The sequence below is a fragment of the Ostrinia nubilalis genome, chromosome 4 (genome assembly GCF_963855985.1).
Source record: "Ostrinia nubilalis chromosome 4, ilOstNubi1.1, whole genome shotgun sequence".
In the NCBI taxonomy this organism is placed as follows: domain Eukaryota; kingdom Metazoa; phylum Arthropoda; class Insecta; order Lepidoptera; family Crambidae; genus Ostrinia; species Ostrinia nubilalis.
The window spans coordinates 14,859,822-14,885,103 of NC_087091.1; the positions used below are offsets into that span (position 1 = coordinate 14,859,822).

Below are 25,282 nucleotides of genomic sequence, written 5' to 3' on the forward strand. Positions count from 1 at the left end.
CCTTAAACTCCTGCCTAAGATAAATTATTAACTAATTGGTTAAATAACAATATTTAGAGACTAATCAAAGACTCTATGATTTAAGTTTTCAACTTTTCATAATATTTGACATCCAAAATGTATATCTCCGCTTTCATATACTTAAGTAAGGAAAGTTAGAATATAGTTTATCAGTAAGTAATATAAGTACCAAAGATTAACTAATTAGCAACTAGCAATACTGATTTTCTTTATTATTGAAGTATGATCCTTGATATTAATGCAGCAAACAAACGTTTAGCGTCTGAAGAGATGCCTGCTATTTAAATCTTGATTGTTTTCAATCGATATCATTTACGACACCCTCACTAGAGTCCAGTACCCGTCACGCCAGGGCTACACCGTTACGTTGTAACAAACCTCTGTCAAACAATAACAGTGGAAAACTGAGCTCTAATACACCGCAATAAGACTCTCTGGTGCGCACGCGCATCGCTTGCATCGACGCACCGCGTTTACGTTGCATGCAGTGTTCATGCCGTGATTTATTGACTGATCGGAATATTCTCAACGGTAGGTTTACTGGGAACTTGTATTGGAGCAGTGATCTCTGGTTGTACAAATTAGTTCTTAATTCTAAGTAAAAATGGTCCTTCAAAAAATATTGTTCAACAAGAGCTAAGACGGTGAGTCTTGAACTTGTCACCTAATAATATTTTATTAACTTTATATAGATTTAACTATTATCTAATAATAATATGGCGAGTTTAAATCTTCATTATCTTCTACTAGTCTTTTCCAATTGAAGTCTAGTAACAATCCCAACTACTCCCTCTATTTCTTCTGTCTTTCACAAGCAAGCGGTTTCGTAAACATGTGTAATAAATATTACAATTAAATACCTACGTGATTAAGTTAATTGATTTAACTTTACAAAATTAAAAGTAAATAGGTTGGTATTTGGCTCACATTGTTCTCGTAGCGGTCAATCATTAAAAGAAAAATAATGTATTGTTTAAAACGAATGTAAGACATACATTGCATTACGAGTAGGTACGAGTTTTAATTTAACTGGTCAAACTTGTTGTTCTGTACAGACTTTATAAAACAGAGTAGCAACCAGTCTGCCGATAATATTGTAAACGCTCACCTATTACAGTTCACCATTACAGTTATGATGATGATTATAGATGCCTTCAAAGCAGACAGGTGGCTCCTGTAATGTAATTCCAGTCCTCATCTTTAATTCAGCTGCAGATTAAACTAGGCAGCTGTTAAATCATGCGAGTGATATACGTAACTGCTCGGTACCGGTGGATTGTATAAACATTCATAAATGCCAAATTAACGGGCATTTTTTTTAAAGTCACGCCGTACAGCCGGCAAAAAACGGTCTGCCTTAAGGTTGAGGTGCTTTTGGACGTCATAGATTAAAATATAATTTTGGTGAAATGACCCCATATGCACGGCAGTTGTAAGTTAATCATAGAATCGGTGAGTGTAATTTACGTATATCTGTGTTATTATGATCCTGTAAGTTTTGTAACAATGAAGACAGAGCCGTATGCGAATGCTAGTATAAAACAGGTGTTGCATGATCTTCTTCGGGATAAACTGTAAATGTCATCTCGCTTCATGTATCATTGAAAATGGCTGACACCATTGGCAATCTAAAGCCCATCCGCATAAGGTCCAGAAAAGACTGGAGCCAGTTAGAAGATTTTTACGCAGTGCAATTTGTGTTTTTATAAGAAAAGTGTCTCGCGACCAGTCGTGGTGAGCATTATTTTGCAAGGCAGCTGCTCATTCCGAAGGTCGGGGTTTCTTTGCATTTTTATTGAAGCCATTAAGAAGTTGGATACAGCGGCAGATGGTGATCGCCATTTAACACGGGCTTATTACCGTTTAAAAGTATAAGTAGCTGAATGTCTTTGATCATATGACACCTGTTGGGTTCTCAACGCAAGTAAAACAGATATTCCTTGTCATATTCGCTGGGTATGTTGTAATTTTTTTTATCAAAATCGCGCTTTCGCCCTTGCGGTATAATGAAGCACGTGGGACTTTTACGAGATAAAATAAACGTAAAAACGTTATTTTCCAAGATTCAAGCTTGAATCAGCCGTATCCAAAACGATATCTATAAAAGGAATATATAAATAAAAGACGGGTTGCGCAAAGTTTGCGGTTATAAGTAAGTATTCTTGAAGTTTTTTTCTGAAATCGTAGAATAAGTTGCTATTCATTAATTGTCTTTGAAACGGATCCTAAAAAAAATTAAACAGGTAGTTAAATCTGGCATAGTTAAAAAGAAGTTAGTGACGATGGCATAATGTTTTAGTGGAACTCGAGTATTTTTAAGCGTTGGGATCGCTGTAACGCGTTAAAAGACAAGATATGTTTAGAACAACCAGTAACTACCACTAACCACTGCCACTGATCACTATAACGATTGACATGGGAGAAAAAGAACTCAAATGGTCACTGATTTCAGAACAAACGATCAGTTATCTAGATAGAGGTAGTATCAGATTCAAAGTGCAAAAGAAGATTGTCTGAAATGATACAAATGATCGACTTGATGTTGATTGACAAATGAAAATAATAACGAAATCCGGTACCCAACACAAGTACTTTTGTTATAAATGACATACCATTTATGGTAATGGAATGAAAGTGTTTGATATTCATTCAGACGGCCTGGCTACGTGGAAATCCGCTTGCTGTTTTGCTCAATGTTTACTAATAAGCGTCGGTCAACGGCCACGGATCGAACTGTCTGGGTCTAGACTGATCTTCAGGCTAAACTGGCTTAGTACTAAGTCTAAGCCTCTAAGGCTAATCAGGACTTAAGACCTAGTTTGAAATGTAGATTTATGTAAAATGTGTTTGCTGATGAAAACGTTCAAACAGGATAATCTTTTTGAATAAGCTGGATGCTCAGATCATCCCTTCTATGATCTGAGGCTGGATGATTTCTTGATTACCTACAAAATATCAGTTGCATCCTTTGTTCGTCTTGTTCTCTTTCATAAATTAATGCAAAGTTTGTATGGATGGGCTGAGTAATACGCTAGTCTATAAGTACCTAGATTTTGTAACTGTCCATTATCTTTCATGATCATTAAGAAGATATTCACAACATTTATCGCATTATTTAGTCCACTTTCCCGACATGTAGGTATAGCGTTTTGCCGATGCAAATTCCAAGCCCATTCTCTTAATAGATAAGGCTGTGAACCCGGGACCTCGCGTTAAGCAATTTAGCTCATTAATGGGCCACTCTTAATTGTAGCAATCGCTGCCCTCGCATTAAATACCGTTAAGGTTTGTGCGTACTGGTTTGTTTATCAGATGTTTCAACTCTACATTTTTATTTCCTTTGCCTAGGTAAGGTACTGTCAGCTTTTTTTTATTTTGTAGAAATAAGGTTCATGCAACTCGCGTGGGAGGAAACTGATTTCTTGTTTTCTGTAGGCAGCAATGGACTGGCTTGCCAGAGTGAATTTATATTAATTCAATTCCAACTAATTTTATTTGCTGATTACACCAGGCGTATTATGCCACTTACGGTTTTGGTTTGAAATTAAATTTTAAATAACTTGAATAAGGTTAAGTTATGAACTTATGAAGCGGGGTCTATGTAAGTTTTTCATATTTAGATCGCCAGTTAGTACCTAAGTTTTACAGAAACACTACCAAATTGTCAAGTGAGGACTTTCATAAATATCAAATCATATCAAGTGGGTGGTTTACTGGTTATCAGATCGGACCAAATATAATATTATGTTTATTGGGTCATCAGGACATGTTCAGCGATTAACTGATAAGGTAAATTGCATACATTTAGAGTTAAAGTTATATCAATGCAGATTGCAGTCTTGTAAAAATCTGATATCAGATGGAAAATTCAACAAATAACATTCTTGTGAAACATAATGTCCAATTAAATAAAAACGTAAAATTAAGTCTGTCTGATTATCTTAGTAGGTGACTCAGTTATAGTTAAGATAGGAAATACCAAAGTTTAATTTACTTCGAACTAGTAGGGAAAATATAAATAGCATGGAATAAGTAATTCACTTGAAGTTTCCGTGAGATTTTCTCCGCGCTTACATTAACTAAATGATTTTCAATACTAACGTTCGTTAACTGGGCTAGTAGACAGTTTCTGGCTCAATATTCCCGGCTATAAGCCATCTTGTTTGTGTTTTGGATCGAGCTCGGTTCTGGGCAAACCGGTCCCGACACGTGCCTCCAGCGACCGCATCTATGTTGTTGCTTGGACTTGGACGTAGCTGTGCCGTGCACTACGGGACGTCTTCTATCTATCGTTACACATTAAATCCAAAGTAACATTATGAAGTTAATTTTAATACAGTCAGCGTCAAATAATTCGTGGCAGTCAAAGTAGCCAATAAGTTCGCAACAAGTCAACTTTTTGGCCACTTTGGGTGACGCAGGTGACGCTACACGAACTATTTGGTACAACGCGCTTAGCAGTCTTAACAAGAAAACCCACCACGGAACATTAGAAAGAGGTTTCTATGTTCTGTGAGTCCCACCAATTCAAACTACGACTGAACCTTGATAATTTCCGTTAAAAATTATTGCTATTGTAGATAATTAGATACCAATCCATGATTATGTTACTCAACATTATTAAAGCAATTGAAATGATTAAAAACCAATATTTTCTCACGACCTTCCACCGAAACGACTGCACGAAAATAGTTCAACTGCTCGTTGCATAATAAAAAATCATGCGGGCATGTCCGTCTGTCTATCGTAAACCGTTATCTGACGTATTCATAATAAAACGTGTTCGTAGTGTGCTCGATTATTTATTTTGAAACTGCGTGCGCACAGAGAGTCTTTTGTCCTTGCCTAGAACTTCATATCGAGTGTTAAATTGAGCAATTCAAACTCAAATAGCCAAAGTTTTAAAGATGATTACTTATTTTTACAACAACATTAAAGATTCTAAATAGAATAACTGGAAACATAGTTTACTGCATCACTTGTTACAGTAATTAGAAATGAAACGTAACTGAAGACATCTCGTTCGCATTTTTAAACCAACCTACTCATCAAACCGTTTGAAAGTGAGATTTTAATCACTTATCAGACTGCTCATTATATCTGTTCGCTACTATTTAGACAAAATCAAACCGATCAGCGATGCGTCTCAGGCTTTCTCCTTTGAAAAGAAATGCTTTGTAATTACACCGACGACGTGTGAAAGTGCGCAATTTAGTTACTATTCCTCGCCGAATCAAGAATACTGGGTAGTCTGGGTAATTACTCTAAACCTCCTGTGGAGAAGACCACAGGTGATAGACAGAGAAGATTTCTTCAGATTTGCATTTATTACAGTTTCCGAGTGTTCTTGTATTTCGAACAGTTATAAGTTGATTGGTACAACGGCAGCCATTATAAACTTGATTAAACTTATTGTTCGTTTAGAAATTACTTGTATCGAATTCCCGTTAATTGACTGTTAACTTACTTAAAGCTTCCTACTTGTAAAGATAATGCATTATTTATAAATCTTTCACATTTATTGTAGAGCGTTGTTTCAGTCGAGTATAGTTTTCTCTTTTACCTACATTTATGGCTATCATGTTGCTAGAGTTACCCATGTTGCTCAAGTATTCTATGTTCAAGAATCAATTCAAACCAATTTTTCCAATATTATAGGTCATACTTGAATAATGAGCCTGGATCAGTTGCCTTTCTTTAAGGGACATTTCTTGCTCTACCATAGTGTTAATTAAACCATTTTTTAATGATACACCGATTTCAAAGGTTAGTTTCGACCGTTCTGACGTCGAAAGAAGCTCATAAAGGCCGACAATCCTGATGATAATGGCCCATCGTCCTCCTTTTCGTCGGCCAACAATTAATAAGTAGGCTGTAGACACGAAAAACGTAATTGACGGCATTATGCCAGCCCATTAGAAAATGAAACAGAGTGAAGCGGCGCGTTATATTGCATCTATTTCGTCTACTTTACTTACGTCATTGCATTCCTAACTTTTGTCGTTGTTTTTAAAACGTTTCAAAGTTTTTTCAGCTTCTTACAAGATGTGTCTGTCTATCTTCCATGGTGCGTGGTAATTGAATTCAAATTGTTTATTTAAAATACGGCATACTTTAGGTAACTCTATTTTAACAAACAAGGCGTCAACTTTTTGGTAAGAGTAAAGATGATCGTAACTCTACATTTTGTTTCGAACACGAAACCTTTTACCCACGACTGTAGCCCCTCCTCACAAGCGTAATTAACATTCCAAATCTAATACAGTACTTTAAATTCGGTCCTGTTTTTATTTTCTATCGAATATCACGCTTGAATCAAATGCACCGGCCATAATGGCGCTGACGGCTCCATAAAAAACCCTAAGGTTTGTCCCGCACCGGGCGCCTTTTCTAAGGTAATCGCTGGGAAGTTATTTTTTTAGTTTTCGAAGAAGGCACAAAGAGTTGAGCCAGCTGCCAAGGTGCATCTGGCTGGCAAGAATGGAACTCCGGGATAACCGTAGGTGTATTTACTTTTTATGACACATGGCTGAAAAAGCTTTGGTAGGTATGCAAAGAATAAATAAACAGATGAGAATTTCGTAAGTCAAAAGCCAGATTGTTGTGGTTGTTGCCACCTTGCAGGAAAGAGGAAAAGATTAAACCGATGTCTTCATGTCAAATTACTACATAATATTTAGTTGAATAATCTCATTTGATTCTTTATGAACAAGTGTGTTTGGTGCATTTAGGTAGGCTCTTTGCAGAGTTTACCATACTGGTACTGGTACATAGTACCGAAAGGTAACTGCCTAACTCGAAACATTTCATTGTCTGAGTTGCGTCCGACTGTCTCTAACAAATGAATGCAATTTAGTTACAAAAATGCGGACATACTGCTTAGAAAATTACAGTTAAATAATATTACCTTGGCCTGGAACTCTAGAATTGTAATTATGCAGCAATAAACTTATATTTGTTTGTTTTAGCACGAGATATGTTGCAAATTAATTACGCAGTAAACACGTGCTTTGTCGGGATTATTGATAGTAATTAAGTAAACTGTTAAACAAGCACGTGATTCTGAGTAAAATTGATATTCATTAACAACATGAGATCATTAGATGATGTGGTCGGAAATATAAGATTTCTACACCTACTTTCTTACTTTATTGTATAAGAAATATGTAAGAAAGAACTTGTATTGATATTAAAACATGTAACGTAAGATTCAAGAATTACGTTACATGCCTACATAATATCTTATCTGCGTCAATGGCAAAAGAAATGTCTAAAAAAATCTAGGTAAGGCATTTGGTTTCGGTTTCCAGTGGCATGAAATTTGAGTCTTTCAACCGAAACGGGTTTAAACGATTAGCAGAAACTTTAAAAAATAACGACGATAATAGCGAAGCAGGAGTATCGAATTATTCTAATTAGCAAAAATCCGTTGTTAGTCTTTGTTTAGCAAAGGATTTAAATAGGTTTTTTATATGTTGGGGAACATTACTAACAATACAAATAAAATATCGATACTTGATCAAACTCACTGCACCTACGTCACTGTATTGTGTCCAACAACGGACTAGCCTGATTGAATTGGATAGGACAAGCCTATAGCTTAACAATCACAACAATTCCAATGATACTGGCAAGTAGGGTTACCATCCGCCCTAATTTATCCGGACATGACGTCGTTCAGTCAGCCTACTTAGGTATTCATTTCGTTGATGATTTGAGATAGAAACTATTTAGGTAAGTTCTGAGATATTTTTTTAATACCGAATTGTTAGATTCGTACACATACTCACTCACAAATTGGGTATTAAATACAAATAGTCTGAAACCAACTTATTCACCAATACCATAATTTACCAAATCAAGCCATCAATCATCGGTACACAACACACACGGATATTTAGGAGGCTCTCGGGTCATGGCGTTCTATCTCGCCGCCAACGTTCGAATGCCACAAGGAATATCTTTTTGTTATCCCGTACGACTCCCCGCGTTCCTCAGGTGTAATTTGATAGCCAAATCAGCGTTAATCCTTTCGTTGCTAACAGACGGCCGTCCTGATGCCGGAATGTCCCCATTCCGCTTCGGCCATTCGAACGTTATGATGTATGTCCCCATACATGTATGCTATCTATGTCGTTTAATTACTTGAGAATCAATTATCATCTGCAACACCTTAATCAACAGTTGAATCAATCGTCCAGCTGAAATTCAATTCGCATTTGACAACACCAGTGTAGTGTCAACACCTTCCTTGTGAATAGTTTCACCCGAGGACCTTAAATTAAACATTCTATTTTACTCTTCCGTCTTCGTTACATTTTCTTTTTCTCTGTTATTGCAATCATTCTGTCTGAGCGATATTCAGTACCATTTTCATAATAATGATTCTGGCGGTCTTCGAGGCCAGTGTCATAAATCAATCTTCTTTCGGTAAGTCCTGAGGTACTTTCTTCTTTAGTCTACGAACGAATACTTGAAAATATATCGTCCACAAATAAACTGTTATGTAGCTCCAGTTTTCATTATGATAAGTTAAGCTTCATTATTTATTTCTTCTTTCACTGTTTTGATACCGAATTTTCGGTAAAGTCTCTCGTGACGTACCACGGTGCTTCTACAATATCTCAATACTCCATCGTATACTGCTGCTTTACCACATTAGTGCATTCACATAAAGATTTACAATTCAGGTAGCATCTTCGACAGTTTCCATTGAAACTTCAACAAAAACGTTTGTCTAGATTGGTTTCATTATACACTTATACTATAACAAGACCTTATTTTCCACTGCAGGTTGACCATTTTTTATGACTTTTTGCGTTATTGTTGTCCTATTGCTGGACGTTTGGTAAAAATATGCTTTTTCCACGTTACGTTTCATCCAAGTACATGCCAAGATGTAAATATCTCTTCATTATTTCATTTCATCATTTCATTTCATCATTTCATTTCATCATTTCATTTCATCATTTCATTTCATCATTTCATTTCATCATTTCATTTCATTTCATTTCATTTTATCATTTCATTTCATCATTTCATTTCATCATTTCATTTCATCATTTCATTTCATCATTTCATTTCATCATTAACAGGTTTAGGCGGCATAGATACAGTGTAGGTTCCATGACATGACCTTGTGGAACTCCTGCTTTCACTTTACCAATCCCTTTAAGATTCTACTTGTTCAAAAACTGAGTAAGCATCGCTTGTGCATCGGCATTCTTTTCACTCATAATAATATGTATATTCATAATATTTATTTATACATTATTTGCAAGTCATATTTCATCACATACATCATACTTAATATTAACTCTGTAAGGGTGTAGCAATTTTACAACTTATAATAATTTAGGTACTGAGTGAGCGCAGCTTGTGCTTCGACATCCCTTTCACATTTTTGAGTGAGCACCGCTTACACTTCTGCCCCCTTTTCACTAACAATATACATATTCGTAATAATTCAGGTACTGAGTGACTACCGCTTGTGCTTCGACATCCCTTTCACAATTAAAGTGAGCACCGCTTGCACTTCGGCCTCCTTTTCACTCATAATAATATAAGATTTATAAACATTAGCGTTCCATTTCAATTCAGTAAATCGTATAAAAATGTCACATTGAGACCAGCGTTTCTTTATTTTACTCATAATGTAGTTTTAAAATAATTCAGCTATCTACTGAGTGAGCACCGCTTAAGCTTCAGCATCCATTTCACGATTAAGTGAGCACTGCTTGCTCTTCGGCATACTTTTCACTCCTTTGTCTAATAAATAATGTTAAATCATTACCTCCATTGGTGCCAGCATTGCTACCAAAATAATATTCTTAATCACCTTTTTTTTTATCACTTGCTTTCCTTCTAAGTAGTTTGGTCCCGTAACAGTAATATAATAAACATTCTGAAGTAAGGAATTCAACCATTGCTTTAACAGTAACATTATAATTTACATTACATTACATTTCATTCTCAATTGTCAACCAATATGTAAATGTTCATAAATAGGACCCAGTAATCATTACTTGTACACATGATTAAAATAGTTGCCTGCAAATTTTGTCACGTACATATCCCAAAATGAGTAGTAATTGGATAGTCCACATGTCTAATCTTAACTCTCAATGCGCTTTTCATAATTTAAAGTAGGTATCCATTGGTGACGATTTTTTTACATTGTCAAGTCTCTAGTTGACTCACTCTAGTCTCAACTCTCAATGCATTTTATCCTAAAGTAGGATCCATTGGTAACAACTATTTATTTCACATTGTCAAACCTCTAGTTAGACTCACTCTAGTCTCAACTCTCAATGCACTATATTGTAAAGTAAGTATCCATTGGTGATGTGACTATTTCACATTTCAAATCTCTCATTTTAAATTCACTTTAGTCTCAATTCTTGTATTCGCTAGATTCACAATCGGCCTTGTTATTACTGCACTGCTGTCCAGGGTTTTTTTTTTTTAATTATAAATGCTTGATAACTTTAGTGCTGCTCCTTTACTCAAGGAAATAGTGGTGAGTCTGGATGTACTACTCACATCTCGCATACACGGTATGGTGGATTAGATCACTATCATAAGTTTCATTAATGCTTTTTAAGTGTGACAAACTAATGAAGTACCACTTATATTCGTCAATATGTCTACCACTTCATAAGACAAGACATGTTTATTCAAATTCAAATTATTTATTTCTCATTATTGTAGATAAAGATTTTACCACGTGTTAATCGTACCTATGTTTGTACACTTGTAAAAGTGTATCCCATTTATAAAAATTCACTGTTTTCTATAAGTTGGAACACATTATCATGTATCTGTATACATACATCTTGGATTATTTCACTGAGATGGCAGTAAATATACTTTTCTTTGTTGTCACGTCCACTAAATGTATAGTAGTAAATGTATATATTAATAAGTACTTTCAGCAAGCGTACCTATAATATGTAAAACAATAACACAATCACTTTGATTTCATCATTCACCATTATTGTTCAGTTTCATAAAGTCCACCATTAAAACTCTTCTCATTTAAATGAATTACGACTTGTTGTATCCTTTGCAACTTAATTATTTATGTATGAATTTCGTTTACATAATATTCCGATAATGTTTTATAACAATAACTACACTCGAGCCTGGAGTCGGTCATTTGAAATGTTTGTAAACATCTCAGTGTCCACACTTGTATCGACTTCCATGGACGAATTTTCATATGTGGCCAATTAATTATTACATTATCATCTTCAACTTTTCACTATCTTATGCTGTTAAATTCAGTTACAGTCCGGAATACCGGAAATGTAATGTAACATTTCCGGTGTAACATCATTATCTTCAGATTTTAAAAGTGGGAAGCAAATAAGTATGCGTTATAACTCTTGTGAACTGGGTCGATCGTTGCAGAATTCAGTAAGTACTTACTAACTCTTGCACCAATGAACTTGAATCATTATAAAGAAGTTTAGTCCCATGTAAATAGATACATATATGTACTAAAATAATGTCTTCATTTAACACTGGAACAGCCACTTCGAGAATCGCCAAGATAAACGCAAACTTTTACTGTTTGCAATTATTGCTCTATTTTTATTAATATTTCATTTATTCTAGTGATCGGGTTTTCAATAAAATTTTGTCCTCCGTCAAAAGCCTGCTTAAGGTATCTTTTGCTACTCGTATTATATCCATTATCAACAGGCAACTTTTTTTTTTCATTTTCTTAACGTTCCATTTATTAACCTTTTACTTTTATTTCCATCCCTGGAATATCATTCTGATTTAACTTAATCACCAAATAAGTACATTACTTATTTTAAACTTTCGTATACCATATTTTAAGTGTACCCTGAAATGTGGTTAAATTTATTTCTGTATAATATTATAACATCTATCCATGCGAGGATTTTATATTATCTACTCAATTGAGTACATTGTTTTCACCGTATGACACTCGTAGAAGCTGCTCTCAATTAACAAAATGCTCTAAGATCTGTCTGTCAGGCACATGCCTCCTCGTAGTCCTGTTTTGAATTTACATAGTTGTATTCTCCAATTTACACACCTCTAGTTCTTTCGTCTTCAGTGTTGTAGGTCTCGCATATACGTAACAACAGCTAAATTGAGTCTCATAAATCATTAGTATTGTGTTATCAATTCATTATCAGGCAGGTCCACTAGTACACTGCTCGAAAATGGTAGGTAAACATTAAACTCTACATAAATTACAGAGAATGTGACCATGTAATATGAACTTCAGAACGACGAGTCTTGTTTCGATTCCTTGTCTCGCAAATAAGCAGGTTGCTTCTTTTATTTTTTTAAGTCGTATGACATTTGTCACGGATATTTATTTTTTACATACATCACTATCACATTTCACATATCAATAAACATACATTCTTTTCACATAGTATCACTCGTATATTAGTCTCTTCTCCATAGTGATTCAGGTTTATAGCTTACTTATTTGTTAGTTCATTCATCACTATTCATTCACTATAAAATATAGGGTATTCGACACAATTTGTGTTACTAGAATCAAATAGTTCGATTTGCATCAATTATTATGGGTAATTTGTCTATTTATAAGAATAATCTCTGGCACCCTTGTATTTGTTCTCATAGCATTTCCCTTACTCAATAATTCAGGTATCTATCTACCTACTGAGTGAGCACCGTTTAAGCTTCAGCATCCATTTCACAATTATGTGAGCGCTGCTTGCTATTCGGCCTACCTTTCTTACTCAGTCATCGAATAATAATAATAATTACAATATTAACACACCATAACTTTTCCCAACGGGATAGTTACACTCAAACTCATATAACGTAATTTCAATGATGTATCTATTTTCACTGCTAATTGGTTATACCACCAATCACAATAAACTGTCTCTTGGTAAATCAATTGTAGGTATGCTTTAAAACACTGTTACCCATATGGTACACAATATAGCTAGCTCTAATTTCGCTACATCCGCTTCAACAAGATCAACAAACGTAAACTTAAAACCGCTCTAAACAACTGTTGTAAAAACCAGTAATTTGATTAAAATCATATTCATCGATACTACATGGTATCGCTCACTACACATGGCTGTATAAGCTGCACTGGATTTATTACACATCAGTTATGTATTAAATTACCTTGTTCCGGTTAACAAATCATCATTTAATTCAAATCTTTCAATCAGTAACTGTAAACGTTACCTGTAAAATCATTGTTATCATCACAACATCACCGGACTTTCGTGATCTTTACACTTAGGTATCAAACCATTATTAACTCAAGTTCAATTTATCATAGTGACGTAATAACCAATACGTTACTCATATAATATCACAAACATTCTAGCACAACGGCTACCAAATCTGAAAGCCCAACTGTTAAATCCCACATTGATGGTTGAAAACAAATTACTTACTTATCACTTCATTTACCTCAGATACGATTTTATTTCAAATACATTGCGTGTGGTAACATAAATGTAACGCAGACACATTTAGACAATCACGTAGGTGTCGCTTTTCAACTTGTAAACTTTGACCAATCTTTAACCACTCTGACAGTGTTAATTACGTATCTTCAAAACAACTCCATTCACTGGAGTAATGAACTAATTACCGAATCTTATTTATTTTTCGACGTCAAAATCAAAACACTTATCATTTGTGTTCACATCTCTACGACAATTAGGTAGTCTTACCTACTTATTATCGATTTGTTAAAATTACCAACTTTCATCGTCCATGTGTTCAGTCAGTCAATGTTATGATTATTTCAGTACATTTGCCATTTGTAAATATAGCAGGTACCATACCTTTCCATGGGCTAAAATACACAAAATATAAATTATTATTACCAGTAACTCTTAAAATATATGTATCTCCATAAATCATGTTTGCACAATCACGACAAATTGTCGAACCAAATTCATCATAATAGTAACAAATCACAAGTACTTACTTTGAACCTTTAGAACCACACACAATGGTGTTTATTGTTTCGAGGCCTCGCCACGAAATTTTATCTTAATGGTGTTAATATAAACACAGGTTCGCTTCGCTAGCGCAATCCGAGTCAGGATGTGTTTGTTCCAAACAGCATGTCATATCACATTATTTTAATACAAAATAATTACGAACTCTATATGGGTAATTTAAATTTACTTAATTTACATCACCATAATTATTATTTCACAGTAATATATTCCATAATTGACTCACATAACTTCTAATAATCCTTTGTCACTTTCAAATAATTCACATTTATTTTGTTAAGATCTTAATAACCAATGATGGAGTAAAAATAAAATTAATGAACTGTGCCATTATGATATATCTTTATATTAATCATAAACTATCTGCTGAGAACTTATCTTTTCTCTTAGTAAGATGGTACTTTTACCAATTCAATATATTCACTATAAAATCACTTTTAGCAATTCCAAATTCATACTTAGTTTCTTGCGAAGATCTAAATAATAAATATCTTCAATTCTTGATAAATAAAAGAAATCTTACTTTGCAAAAATTGCATCATGACATCCTCATACCAAAAATTACTCACTTCGCGGTTTTTTTTTTAAATTAAATTAAAACTTTAAATTATCACAGCAGATCTTCTCAAATAATAACGTAAGTAACAGTATCCAAAAAAATATCAGTTTTTTTTTTCTCACTGTATTTTCCATTCATTTGTTGTGAACTTTATCGCACAAAATAAAAGTGCATAAAATAAGGACTTAATGTTATTTTCTGCCAGTCAACTATTGATTGAGCGGCTACTTCCAGAAAACTCACTTGTTTTTTCATGCAACTTGATCAATAATAATAAAAATAAATAATTTACATACCAATGGGCGTCGGACTCACTTCTGATATGTTAGATTCGTACACATACTCACTCACAAATTGGGTATTAAATACAAATAGTCTGAAACCAACTTATTCACCAATACCATAATTTACCAAATCAAGCCATCAATCATCGGTACACAACACACACGGATATTTAGGAGGCTCTCGGGTCATGGCGTTCTATCTCGCCGCCAACGTTCGAATGCCACAAGGAATATCTTTTTGTTATCCCGTACGACTCCCCGCGTTCCTCAGGTGTAATTTGATAGCCAAATCAGCGTTAATCCTTTCGTTGCTAACAGAATGTTTCTAAATGTCTAGCTTTTGTCAAGACTCAAAATATCCAGATGGCAACCCTACTTGTATCAATGCGTAAACTGGATCATTGGGGCGACTCCGCTCTCAAAACTGCTTAATTTGCGACAGATTGCGACACTATACATTCCCGTCTTAAAGTTTATCGGTCGAATATAGGACAATGTTGCAACGGGCCAGTAAAAAGAAAACGGTATTTTTATCGTACAATTTATTTACAATGAACGCTGTAACATTATTCCGCGCGTAAAAACAGGGTTTAAAACAATGTAAACAGAGAATTTTTAGTATCGGTTGAGAATCGTGGTTTGGGAAATGGAATTACGTCAGCTGACCCAACAAAACAATGTTTTTGTGCTACATCTGCTGCAAACAGATTTACAGGCATAACTACATACAAAAAGACTTTCTTACCGGAATAAAATAGGGTAGGTCTCAATTACTTCTTCCATTTTATTCACCAGGCGAACAAGGGTAAAAAAGAAACTGAACTCTAAATGGCTATTGTAGATAGGTAATATCTAAGCATAAAAGCTACGGAATGTTTTATGCCAGACTTCAGTAGGTAAATTAGCCGTCGCAATTCTGAAAACGTTCATCTGTAAGTATACTTACATGCACTGCAATGACTATTATTCAGGTAATAAGCAAGTACGTACGCTTCGCCTTTAGCACAAAAGTGCATTATTGGTACTTACGAAGGAAGCATTAAAGGCAAAATTGTTTGCATGCAAATATACGGGACGTAGCGAAAGTACATTGTCTGAGGCTTTCGCGTCACATGCGGGTAGACGTTCAATAGTTTCTAGGAAATCATCAACATAAGTTATTGCCGTGTATTGACAGGTATTACGAAGGCCCATTTTATGTGCCCATTGTTGGGTTTACGTGAGATTGCATTACGAGTTACTTCTGGGTTTCTAATAACACTTTTTCACTCATTTTATGCCTCTTAATTTCCTCTTACGATAATGGCAGATGAGAAGAAACCAACGTCTTGAGAAATGTAGAGTCGTTGCTTCTTGTATGTATGGTGGTAGTTACGTTGTTGATCCGCGTACTACCTGAATCCTGATCGAAAAGGATAGACTTAATCTGTGTTTCTTTAAACACATAAAACATTTTCCAATCCAAATAGGTACCATAAAGTCGAGGATATTTGATGTTTTTCGTCGAGTCAAAAATATCACACAGTGAATAATTATTACTTAGCAGTGATTTTTGAGCCGCGCTCACTTAATGGGATGGGACTAGTGCGAGTCGGACAATGAGTCCTCAGCTAAGGACGGCGACCTCTGTGATTCACACAGGATTGCATAAAGAATAGCAGGTATAAAAGGGATCTAAAGTGACCATACATCTTATTATGAACGGGGCACGTTCCCGATTTCAGCTACTCTGTCCTGTATGTTGCTGTTGTAGTCTGTTCTTATTAATGCTGGTGCTTGCAATAATTTGATTTCCAGTTTTAAGGAGAAATCTTGACAGATTAGGGACTTTGCTTAATGAAGTTAGCAATATAACTTAGGCGCTTCTTAATATTCCGAAGAGCTTAACGTTGTAGGAGTTTTTATCTAGGTACCTTAGCTCCTTCTTATTTATTATCATGTATCAACTCATGTCATCTTAATGCTTTACATTAAGTATGTTGTTTAACTGTTGACCGGATGTGTTACGGATAATTTATGTTGTATAATTAGCCATTAATATAAAAAATGACTTTACATGGAAAACATGAATGTTCTTCTCAACAAAGGATTTTTCTTACTTAAAACATAAATAATGCTGTATGATCTCTTCTTGAATCAAACATTATTATAACCCTTAAAGACTCTACATAAAGAATGTATAATTATTCACTTTTAAATAACAAAGCCCCAAAAAAGCGATCTTGGTGTATAGTAATAAGTACCTTTATTGTGCAGCCTTGCAGAAATCTTAAGCAACGCTCAGCAAAAGCAGTACATTAAGGGATAATACTTGTTCAAGGTTGAAGCAAGATGCCATGCACTTTCGCTGTTTTTGCGGCTTCTCAAATGAGAATACCGTTAAAGGGATTGTATTTTGTGGGTTTCTCGCTCTATCTGCGTCAAAGGCTTTGTCTCTGGCAAGTGGCGCCTGATAAGTAGATCCTTGTTTTCTTCAACATAATTATCTCACTATTATAATTGTCTGCCCAGACATAGACCCAGATTGCGGCGTCAGTAGAACAATATAAGTCTTACCTCGACCATAATCTTCAGAAGGCGTACGTGACCGTAGCTCTACCAACATAAAAAATGGTTTTAAAATATTTTTCCATCTCGTTATCTTAAATATCATAGCTACTCGTTAAGTCACTTAACCGAGACGCAGACATAAGCTGTGATATACGGAACAACTTTCTGGGATTTCTGGGAAATTTGTATAATGTAAAGGCATGTGGTACCTATGTGAAATTAAGTAGATAGGTACTTGATTATTTTAAAGATTTTTGTTCTTGTCTCTTCTCTAAATATTTTCTTCTTAGCCGTGTGTGAGGCTGCTGAGTCCAAGAGTAGGTAGTCTTGTAGGTACAATCCCAATCTCCTTCTCAATTGAAATTCAATAACTGTATCTGACCCACATGATGTGTTTAGAAATAAATGTAATAGGTACCTACATACCTACTTCTTCTTCACCACAATTTCTCACAAGATTCGATCGGTACCTAAAGCAACCAATAATTTTTAGAACTGACGTAAACTTAGAGGATACGGTAATCGCATAATATCAACGTTTGTATTCTGGACATTAAAGAGAGTGTACCTAACATTAATTAGTCCTAGCGTAGATATCACATATTAAAAAGGGTCTGTGACCTTTGATAGCACCTACGTGAAGTCATGTTGAGAATCCCCGTTTTTTATACGAATTCGTCCGTAGCTTAGACGTGAGGTGAATTCTGCTTTTATTGATGAGACTGACAGCACACAGTAATTAGCTACAGAAATTATTGAACGTGTAGTATTTTTTTCTCAATGGCGAGTATTGCTCGCTTGTGTCAAGTAAGTAAGTACTTAAGTAAGTAATTTTACTTTTACCTATTTTATGCCCTTACTAAAGAAGTCCCTAAGTTATAAAGTGGTTACAAAGCAGTAATATAAAAAAATAGCGATTGACGTCAAAAGCTAAAATTGCTTCCCAAAATTGTCCATTTGTATGGGAACTACAATTGTATTTTTATAGCCTTATCAATTTATCATGCCGTCTTCGTAATCACATGATATCACGATGCTCAATGACGAGATACAAAAACAAACGTCACACTCATGTAATTTCGTGACTTAAGTTAAGTAGAGATGATTTATGGAGTAAAGTCTAGTAAAGTAAAATACTAAAATATCATTGCGGTTCACAAACATAGCTAAACTTACTTAAACCAAGAGAGCAGTATGAAATTATTATGTCAATACTTTACAATGAGCTATAACTTTTAATTTTTGTACCTAGCCTAGGTCCTACCTATTATAAAAAATTTCCTTGTATTTGTATTTTTATAAATTAGTGACGAATGACGAATTGACACACGTAAAGTAAGTAGGTAAGAGGCTTGCTATATTTTATGTTCTTCTGATATTGTAGAATGGATAACATATTTCAAGGGTACGTGCATTCCTTCTAACAACAGTTGATGTTTGTCTGGAGCACCCTTGCTTTATAAAACCATTGAATTGATACTATTCAAATTGCATAATAAAAATACATATAATCCAGTCGGCGTTATAAACAGAAATGAGAAAGCGTAACAGGAATTTTAAGTAAGAAACGACCACCAAGTTATTGTTACGTATGTTTAAAACAAGTTTCTTTTGTTGATAAGGCCGAAGAAATGTCTGGGACGTGTCGTTGACTCCTGCTGTGGAGCATTTAACCTTATTATAAAAGTAGGTATGTATAATAATAAGTACTTATATTGCAACCGCCATCAATGTAAAGAACCCTTTTCTATTAACAATTATTCGAAATTATTTTTATTAAGCTCGAAAGCCAGCTAATTTCGCTTAGTTTTTCAAGAAAGTTAAATGTTCAGATTCCATGATTATTATTTTTTATTGTTCAGATTCTTAGAAAGTGGTCGTACTTATGTAAGTTGAGCTCTATGTTATCTTCATTGACATTATTATCTACCGACCTATTATTACTAGAACATCCTAATGTGGCGCCGTTAATAACAAAATGGTCATTTTCCGTTGTGAATTGCCTTATCACGCAGTAATGATGATTTATATCACAATCACGCTAATTACTTATCTACTAAATCAGGGTCGTTCGTGATAAATTACACATTTGGAAATAAACTCACTACATGCAGCTCTATCTTTTGTTATTCTGCTAACTTTTGAAACAAAACATGATTGTTATTGCAAGTGTGAATCAGAGTCTAAATTAAGTTCTTACCGTTGAATGTGTCGTAAGCAGTAGGTTGATACTCTTCCCGGAACGTATCCTGCGCGTACGCGGCTATTAAAGAGCTTTTCCCCACTGCCCCATCCCCCACCAACACACACTTTATCTTCTCCTTCTTCCCACCTTTCACCTTCCTCCTATCCTTAATTTGGAACATCCGATTCAAAGTCCTCCTGGTTTTCTTATCGCGTACAGTCCACTCGTTAACTTTATCACAGCAATTTAAGTCTTCCGACACATCATCGCGAATCACAGTTCGTCCGTTTTCTTCGGCCACTTCGGAATAATCGTAATCGTCCTCGTCCCTCCGTTGGATGGGAAACTGGCTATGCACGCCAAACACAAAGGGCCCGTCTCGCTCTGGGAGACGGTTAGCAATCCCGTTGGCAGGCGCCGGAGGTTTTGCATAATGCACTGTAGGAGCGCGGTACTGATTGGACAGGTATTCTGCCGAAGCGTGAGGGTCGAACCTAAAAACTAGTTCAGCTTCTCTCCGGTCCAAGCTCAGCTCCGGCGGCGCTACTTTGTCTTGAAAGTAGCCGACTTTCTCACGTGCCCGCGTCTCCTGCAGTCGTCTTTCGAGTTCGACGTTCGATGGTTTCCAGTAATCCGGTCGGTATTCGTATGGGTAATCTGTGGGTAAGTTCCTGGGAGCAGGCAAAGGCCGTTGCGAGCTCGTGTCGCGGGGAGGTGCGCGCGGTGGGATCACTAAAGGCTTTTGCGGTTCCGCCAACAGCGGTCGTCGCGCCGACAGGTTCGTGTTCCTGTTGAACATGATCCCTTCTAGACTGGGAGACATTTGCACTGTCACGAGTGTCGACTAACAAGAGGTTTATCTAGGCGTGCGTACGCGCACATTACTCGGCGCCGCGATGTTATCGCTTGCGGGAAAGTCTCGTGCGATTAAAGTGACTCGCGGCCGGCGGCAACGTATCGTTCTGACGGAGAACACAGCGCGACTGCCTGCCCGCTGACTGACGGGCCGGTAGCAGCGCTCCCCGCGCCGGTGAAATGACCTGTTGCTTCTGTTACCTGTTCAGGTAAAAACGACCGTTTTGCGAGCCAACGCAGCTGCTGCCCGCGAACAAAGCACGTCATATGGCGACACTAGACGACTTACTTTAACCTCGCAAGGTACTCATTCAACGAAACGATGAATGAAAATGTACGTGGTTTGTATTATAAACTTAGATTAATCTAAGATTATAAAATGTTCGTTACCTACCATGACGTGTGAATGGAGTTACAAATTTGGTTAGAATCGTCCAACTGAATACTTACAAACCTTATTAATTCAACAGGAAGACATTTAGTTCAATGTTATGCCACATGATTCCATAATGGGATTAAGTTATTATTATATAGATAGTACTAATTAATAATACATTAATAATTCTTATTATTTACTATAGTCCGTATCCAATACAACAAAAACCAAAGTAGTAACATCATGTCCCTTAAGCATGTCCCCTTAAAATAAAAATAATACTTCTTACTTACATTTTAAAACAAGTAACTTAACCAACCAACTTCTCTTCTCTACGTCTATAACAATTGATTCCTAATTAGAAAAACAAGTCCAAATACAAAGTACCTCTATCTTACCTTTAATAATTATAATGCTTATCAAGTTTATCAGACACTTCCAAAACATTATTCTTGATTTTGGTCATAACATAAAGTTATTGTCAGGTTAATTATACTACTTAGCTATGGTTATTATTTACAAAAAAAAAACCCGCCCTTTATTTTTATGCAACATTACATTATTTAGTGGCTAAATGACCATCACATTCTAATTTGAGAATTCAAAGAAGAAGAGAAAGAAAAAAATTCGCGGCAATAACTTGCGTTAACTGTCAAGATGACTGACAGTGACTTTTTTTTTCATGGCAGAGGCAGTGGTTTTGTAATTATTACGGCTTGGATTCTTGGATTTTACAAAGATTTTACATTTTATACAAAAAAAATCCTCTGTGGATAATGTTTTCTGATCAATAAACGATTTTTGATTTCGAGTTATACGACTAACAAACGTCGTTTTATTAGATATACTTTCAGTATAGGTGAATAGATATTATAAAACAACAAAGAATTGATTGTAAAAAGTATCTACTAAACGGATTTTAATGAAACTTCAGTCAGATCAAAATAACTAAGGCTTTTACCATTGAACTAAGAACAATCCTATAAATCCAAGCAAGTAAAGCTGCGGACAAAAACTAGTTGTCGTTGGTTGTTGTGCCGCTACACTTAGCCATCGCATTATTACGCCGCACTATGTTTTACGTTATAGCCTGACCAGGAACATAAAAACCCTGGCATAGAGGCGCGTCAATTGCATTTGATAGTGCAACACTGAGTACAGTCGTACCTGTGTTAAATTAATAGGCTAACTTTATGTATCAATCAGGATTCAGGATTATGGGCTAATTTGATATTTTCATAAATTAACGAAAAAATATTATTATAGGTAACCTGATTTAAATAAATTAAATGAAACCATCAATCGAGCTAGTAGAATTTATTTTATTATTCATCAATAATCAAATTCAGAACTTGAATATTCAACTGCAATGTCTGCTCATGAACGCTTCAAACTCGGTACTTCTTTCCCAATCCCATAAAATTGTTATAAATGTTAAGGTTATAAGTTTTATACTTTATTAGAAGTCATATAGGAGTAATGTAGTATGAAAAAATTGAAAATTATAATTTCTCCTAAAATAAAGCATAAAGTGACTGGCCCTTTTAGACATAACATAATTAATTAATAAACTATAATTTACACTAATAAAGTATTCAAAAGCATCTTAAAAAAGTTACGGACAAAATGACGTCGAAAATATACAGATTTTTATGGAATGACCCATAAAACGAATGAACAATAAAGCTATTTTAAAATTCACTAGTGGCTTCTGAAATACATTGATGTTAAACACTGATATACAGTGAAAAAAAATGGTGTACCATTGAATACCAATCGCATCTAAGCAGATGAAGTTTCAAGTGTTAACATCCTCAGTGCCAGTATAATTTTTGCACACGCATTTCTCATATGAATAATTTTTTTACAGTTCTACAAAGATGTGGTAGCTGTCAAGAAGAGCGACGCTGTTCGTTTTGGAGATTTGGACACAAGAGCGTTTTCGGAAAACATCCTTGTTGTTACAAGGTAGGTGTAGGTACAGTTGACAGTCATCTAAAATCCTAGAGATTTTACATGGCGTTTGCAAGTGCCGAAATATCGGAAACTCAAAATTAAGGCACATGGTAGCAGCAATCCCGTCAGTAATAATAATTATAAATATTTTTCACAGATTAGCACACCTGAATCCGGGTATTGTGGGTATAGTGAACCTTTCCGATGAGGACCAAGTTGTGGACTTGAGCTCAATCAAGATGCTGCCTGGTCACCTGCTCTATGTGGCTGCTTCTGGAGTTCACTGCTCACTTGACAAGTGGTAAGTTGATTCGTTGCAATTTTAACTATCATTTGTTATTACTTGTTGACTGCAGAATTTGAGTTATTAAGATTTTCTACAGCAGTCAGACAGAATAGTGGCGAAAAAAATATTATTTAGCCGATAAAGTTTGTGAACTTATAAAGTATTCTAGAAAGAGTAGTTATTATTGAATATATTATTTATTTTTTATTACAGGCAAATTGTGTTGAAGAACCAGGTTACCGTGTCAGGTCACTGCGCTATCGTCCTCAGGACCCTGTTATTCAATTGCTGATTCAGCTGAAACACTTGAACATACTAGTACTTACTAACTGACCAATATATGCAATAATTAAAGTACAATTTTGTTTTATTTACTGATATATTTACAAGTATTACATTCATTCACTCACACATCTATTCTAAAAGTCCATAGCTCCTTCCAAGAAACACAAGCAGTCAACTTTGTTTACAATTAAATCTAGATCTTTCTTCGATATTGTTTTCCGCTTGTTTGCTATTGTGTATGCATATGTTTCCTTTGCAATTGTTTCCAAAAATAATTCCTGAAAAATGCAAAATTAAGATAATTATTAGAAAGTCATGGAGATGAAGAACAAATTAATTCACTATCCTACCTATGTAGAGCTAATGAGAGTAGATAGGTAGGCATTTGGACTATAACAAGTAATAATTTTGCATGGAAGAGTAAAAATTTACCTCAGGTAGGTCTGGGAACAGCAAGATAATGTAGGTTAACTTTATTGTCCGAGTCAAATGTAAGATGACCTGATGGCAACTTGGAATATACCTCAAAAATGAGTAATTGATTACTTACCGTAGCTTTTGTAACTAAGAATACAGCATCGCCGGAGATAACACTAACATCTGGGTCCATTTTCATGATGTTCTTTACCCTAGCCATGGGCAACCTCGTTGTCCTAATAACCTCGCTTTTGTTCACCGAATTCGTTGTTTTCTTCTCAGTTAATAGTGGTTCTTCTGAATTTACAGGCTCTGAATCGTGGGTCGAATACGGATTCTCAGCTAGATCGAGTGTTTCGGCGTTTGGAGGTTCACTTTCAACATAATGTTCACTATCGTCTATCATGTCCGATAAATCAACATCTGTATAGTTTTCTTCTTCAGTCATTTTAATAAAAATAAACTGACTGTAGTAAAACAGGAAAAAGGCATGAAATTTTCAGCAGAAATGGGAAAAAACCGCGCAAAACAACCAACAAAACAAATCAAGACGTCAACTGTCAGTGTCAGAATGACATGTGGTTGTCAAATTTTACAGTTTTTTTTATTACACGCAAAGGAAGCCACCATATCGGTATTATCGGTATCTTTTTATTTTCAAAAGTAACGTTACATAGTTGTATCCTACTATACAGTGTGAGTCACGTTAAAGTGTACATATGAAAATAGATGAAACTAGACCTATTTTTATCGACAAAAAAGAGGTCAAAAAATTTTTGAGATTTTTTTTTTATTTTTTTATAGAATTTTTTTTCTTCCAATTACTAACTGTAAAGAAAACGTAATAACTTTTAAACTAAGCGGTATATCCTAATAAAATAAAAACAGAAATAATGCTAAATAACAGGCAATACTAAAAAAATACATAAAATACACAAAAAAGCCCAAAAAATAATAAAAAATGATACTTTTTGAAAAAAATCTGCTTTTAAATTCGTGTTTTTTTGGTTATTTGATAAATTTCTCCAAAAAATGCCCCTATAACCGGTGGTTTTTACTACTTTGTATTATTCTCTATCATATTACCTTCGTAAAACCAAAAATCGCATGTCTCTATCCCTATCACAACATTTGGAATGATCGTTTGAACTAAGCCTCTCCGGGCGCGCTATTCAACGCTTCGTTAACAACGAAACTGAAAATGGCTCTAGATTTGTAATTTAGATAAAGACAAGTTAAATTTCAAATAAAAACAAAAGATTTCGAGTAAAATAAGCATTTTAGTTAAAATTAAAATTTTCTCTACCTGCAGCGGAGAATAATGTTGTAGCAGGCCTTTGTTCACACGCTCATAGCAAATGTTGTGATAGGGATAGAGACATGCGATTTTTGGTTTTACAAAGATAATACGATAGAGAATAATACAAAGTAATAAAAACTACCTGTTATAGGGGCATTTTTTGGAGAAATTTATCAAATAACCAAAAAAAACACGAATT

At 35.1% G+C, this 25,282-nt stretch overlaps 2 protein-coding genes and 1 long non-coding RNA gene across 3 annotated transcripts in view; 1 reads left to right on the forward strand and 2 right to left on the reverse strand.

Moving 5' to 3' along the window:
* LOC135071394 (uncharacterized) overlaps window positions 1-20,431 on the reverse strand; it is a 51,284-nt gene extending 30,853 nt beyond the window's left edge. The window contains exon 1 of the mRNA XM_063965186.1: window positions 19,624-20,431. Coding sequence (XP_063821256.1) covers window positions 19,624-20,431 — 808 coding nt within the window. The remainder of the gene's footprint in view (window positions 1-19,623) is intronic.
* A 2,244-nt stretch (window positions 20,432-22,675) lies between these two features.
* LOC135071543 (uncharacterized) lies at window positions 22,676-23,415 on the forward strand. The gene is made up of 3 exons (XR_010257280.1): window positions 22,676-22,807; window positions 22,953-23,096; window positions 23,295-23,415. It is a non-coding gene; the product is annotated as an uncharacterized LOC135071543 (long non-coding RNA).
* Window positions 23,416-23,474: 59 nt separating this feature from the next.
* On the reverse strand, window positions 23,475-24,335 carry LOC135071544 (DNA polymerase epsilon subunit 4-like). The gene is made up of 2 exons (XM_063965318.1): window positions 23,917-24,335; window positions 23,475-23,644 (listed from the first exon to the last, which is right to left on the reverse strand). Exons 1-2 carry the CDS (start codon window positions 24,229-24,231, stop codon window positions 23,501-23,503), a joined length of 459 nt encoding a protein of 152 aa, XP_063821388.1. The 5' UTR covers window positions 24,232-24,335; the 3' UTR covers window positions 23,475-23,500.
* Window positions 24,336-25,282: the final 947 nt, after the last annotated feature.

Excerpts from the sequence above, each read along its gene's own strand:
- LOC135071544 (XM_063965318.1), bottom strand. The coding sequence starts at position 24,231 with ATGACTGAAGAAGAAAACTATACAGATGTTGATTTATCGGACATGATA. Across the intron at positions 23,645-23,916 it reads TCTTAGTTACAAAAGCTACG|GAATTATTTTTGGAAACAAT; the intron begins GTAAGTAATCAA and ends TGCATTTTTCAG.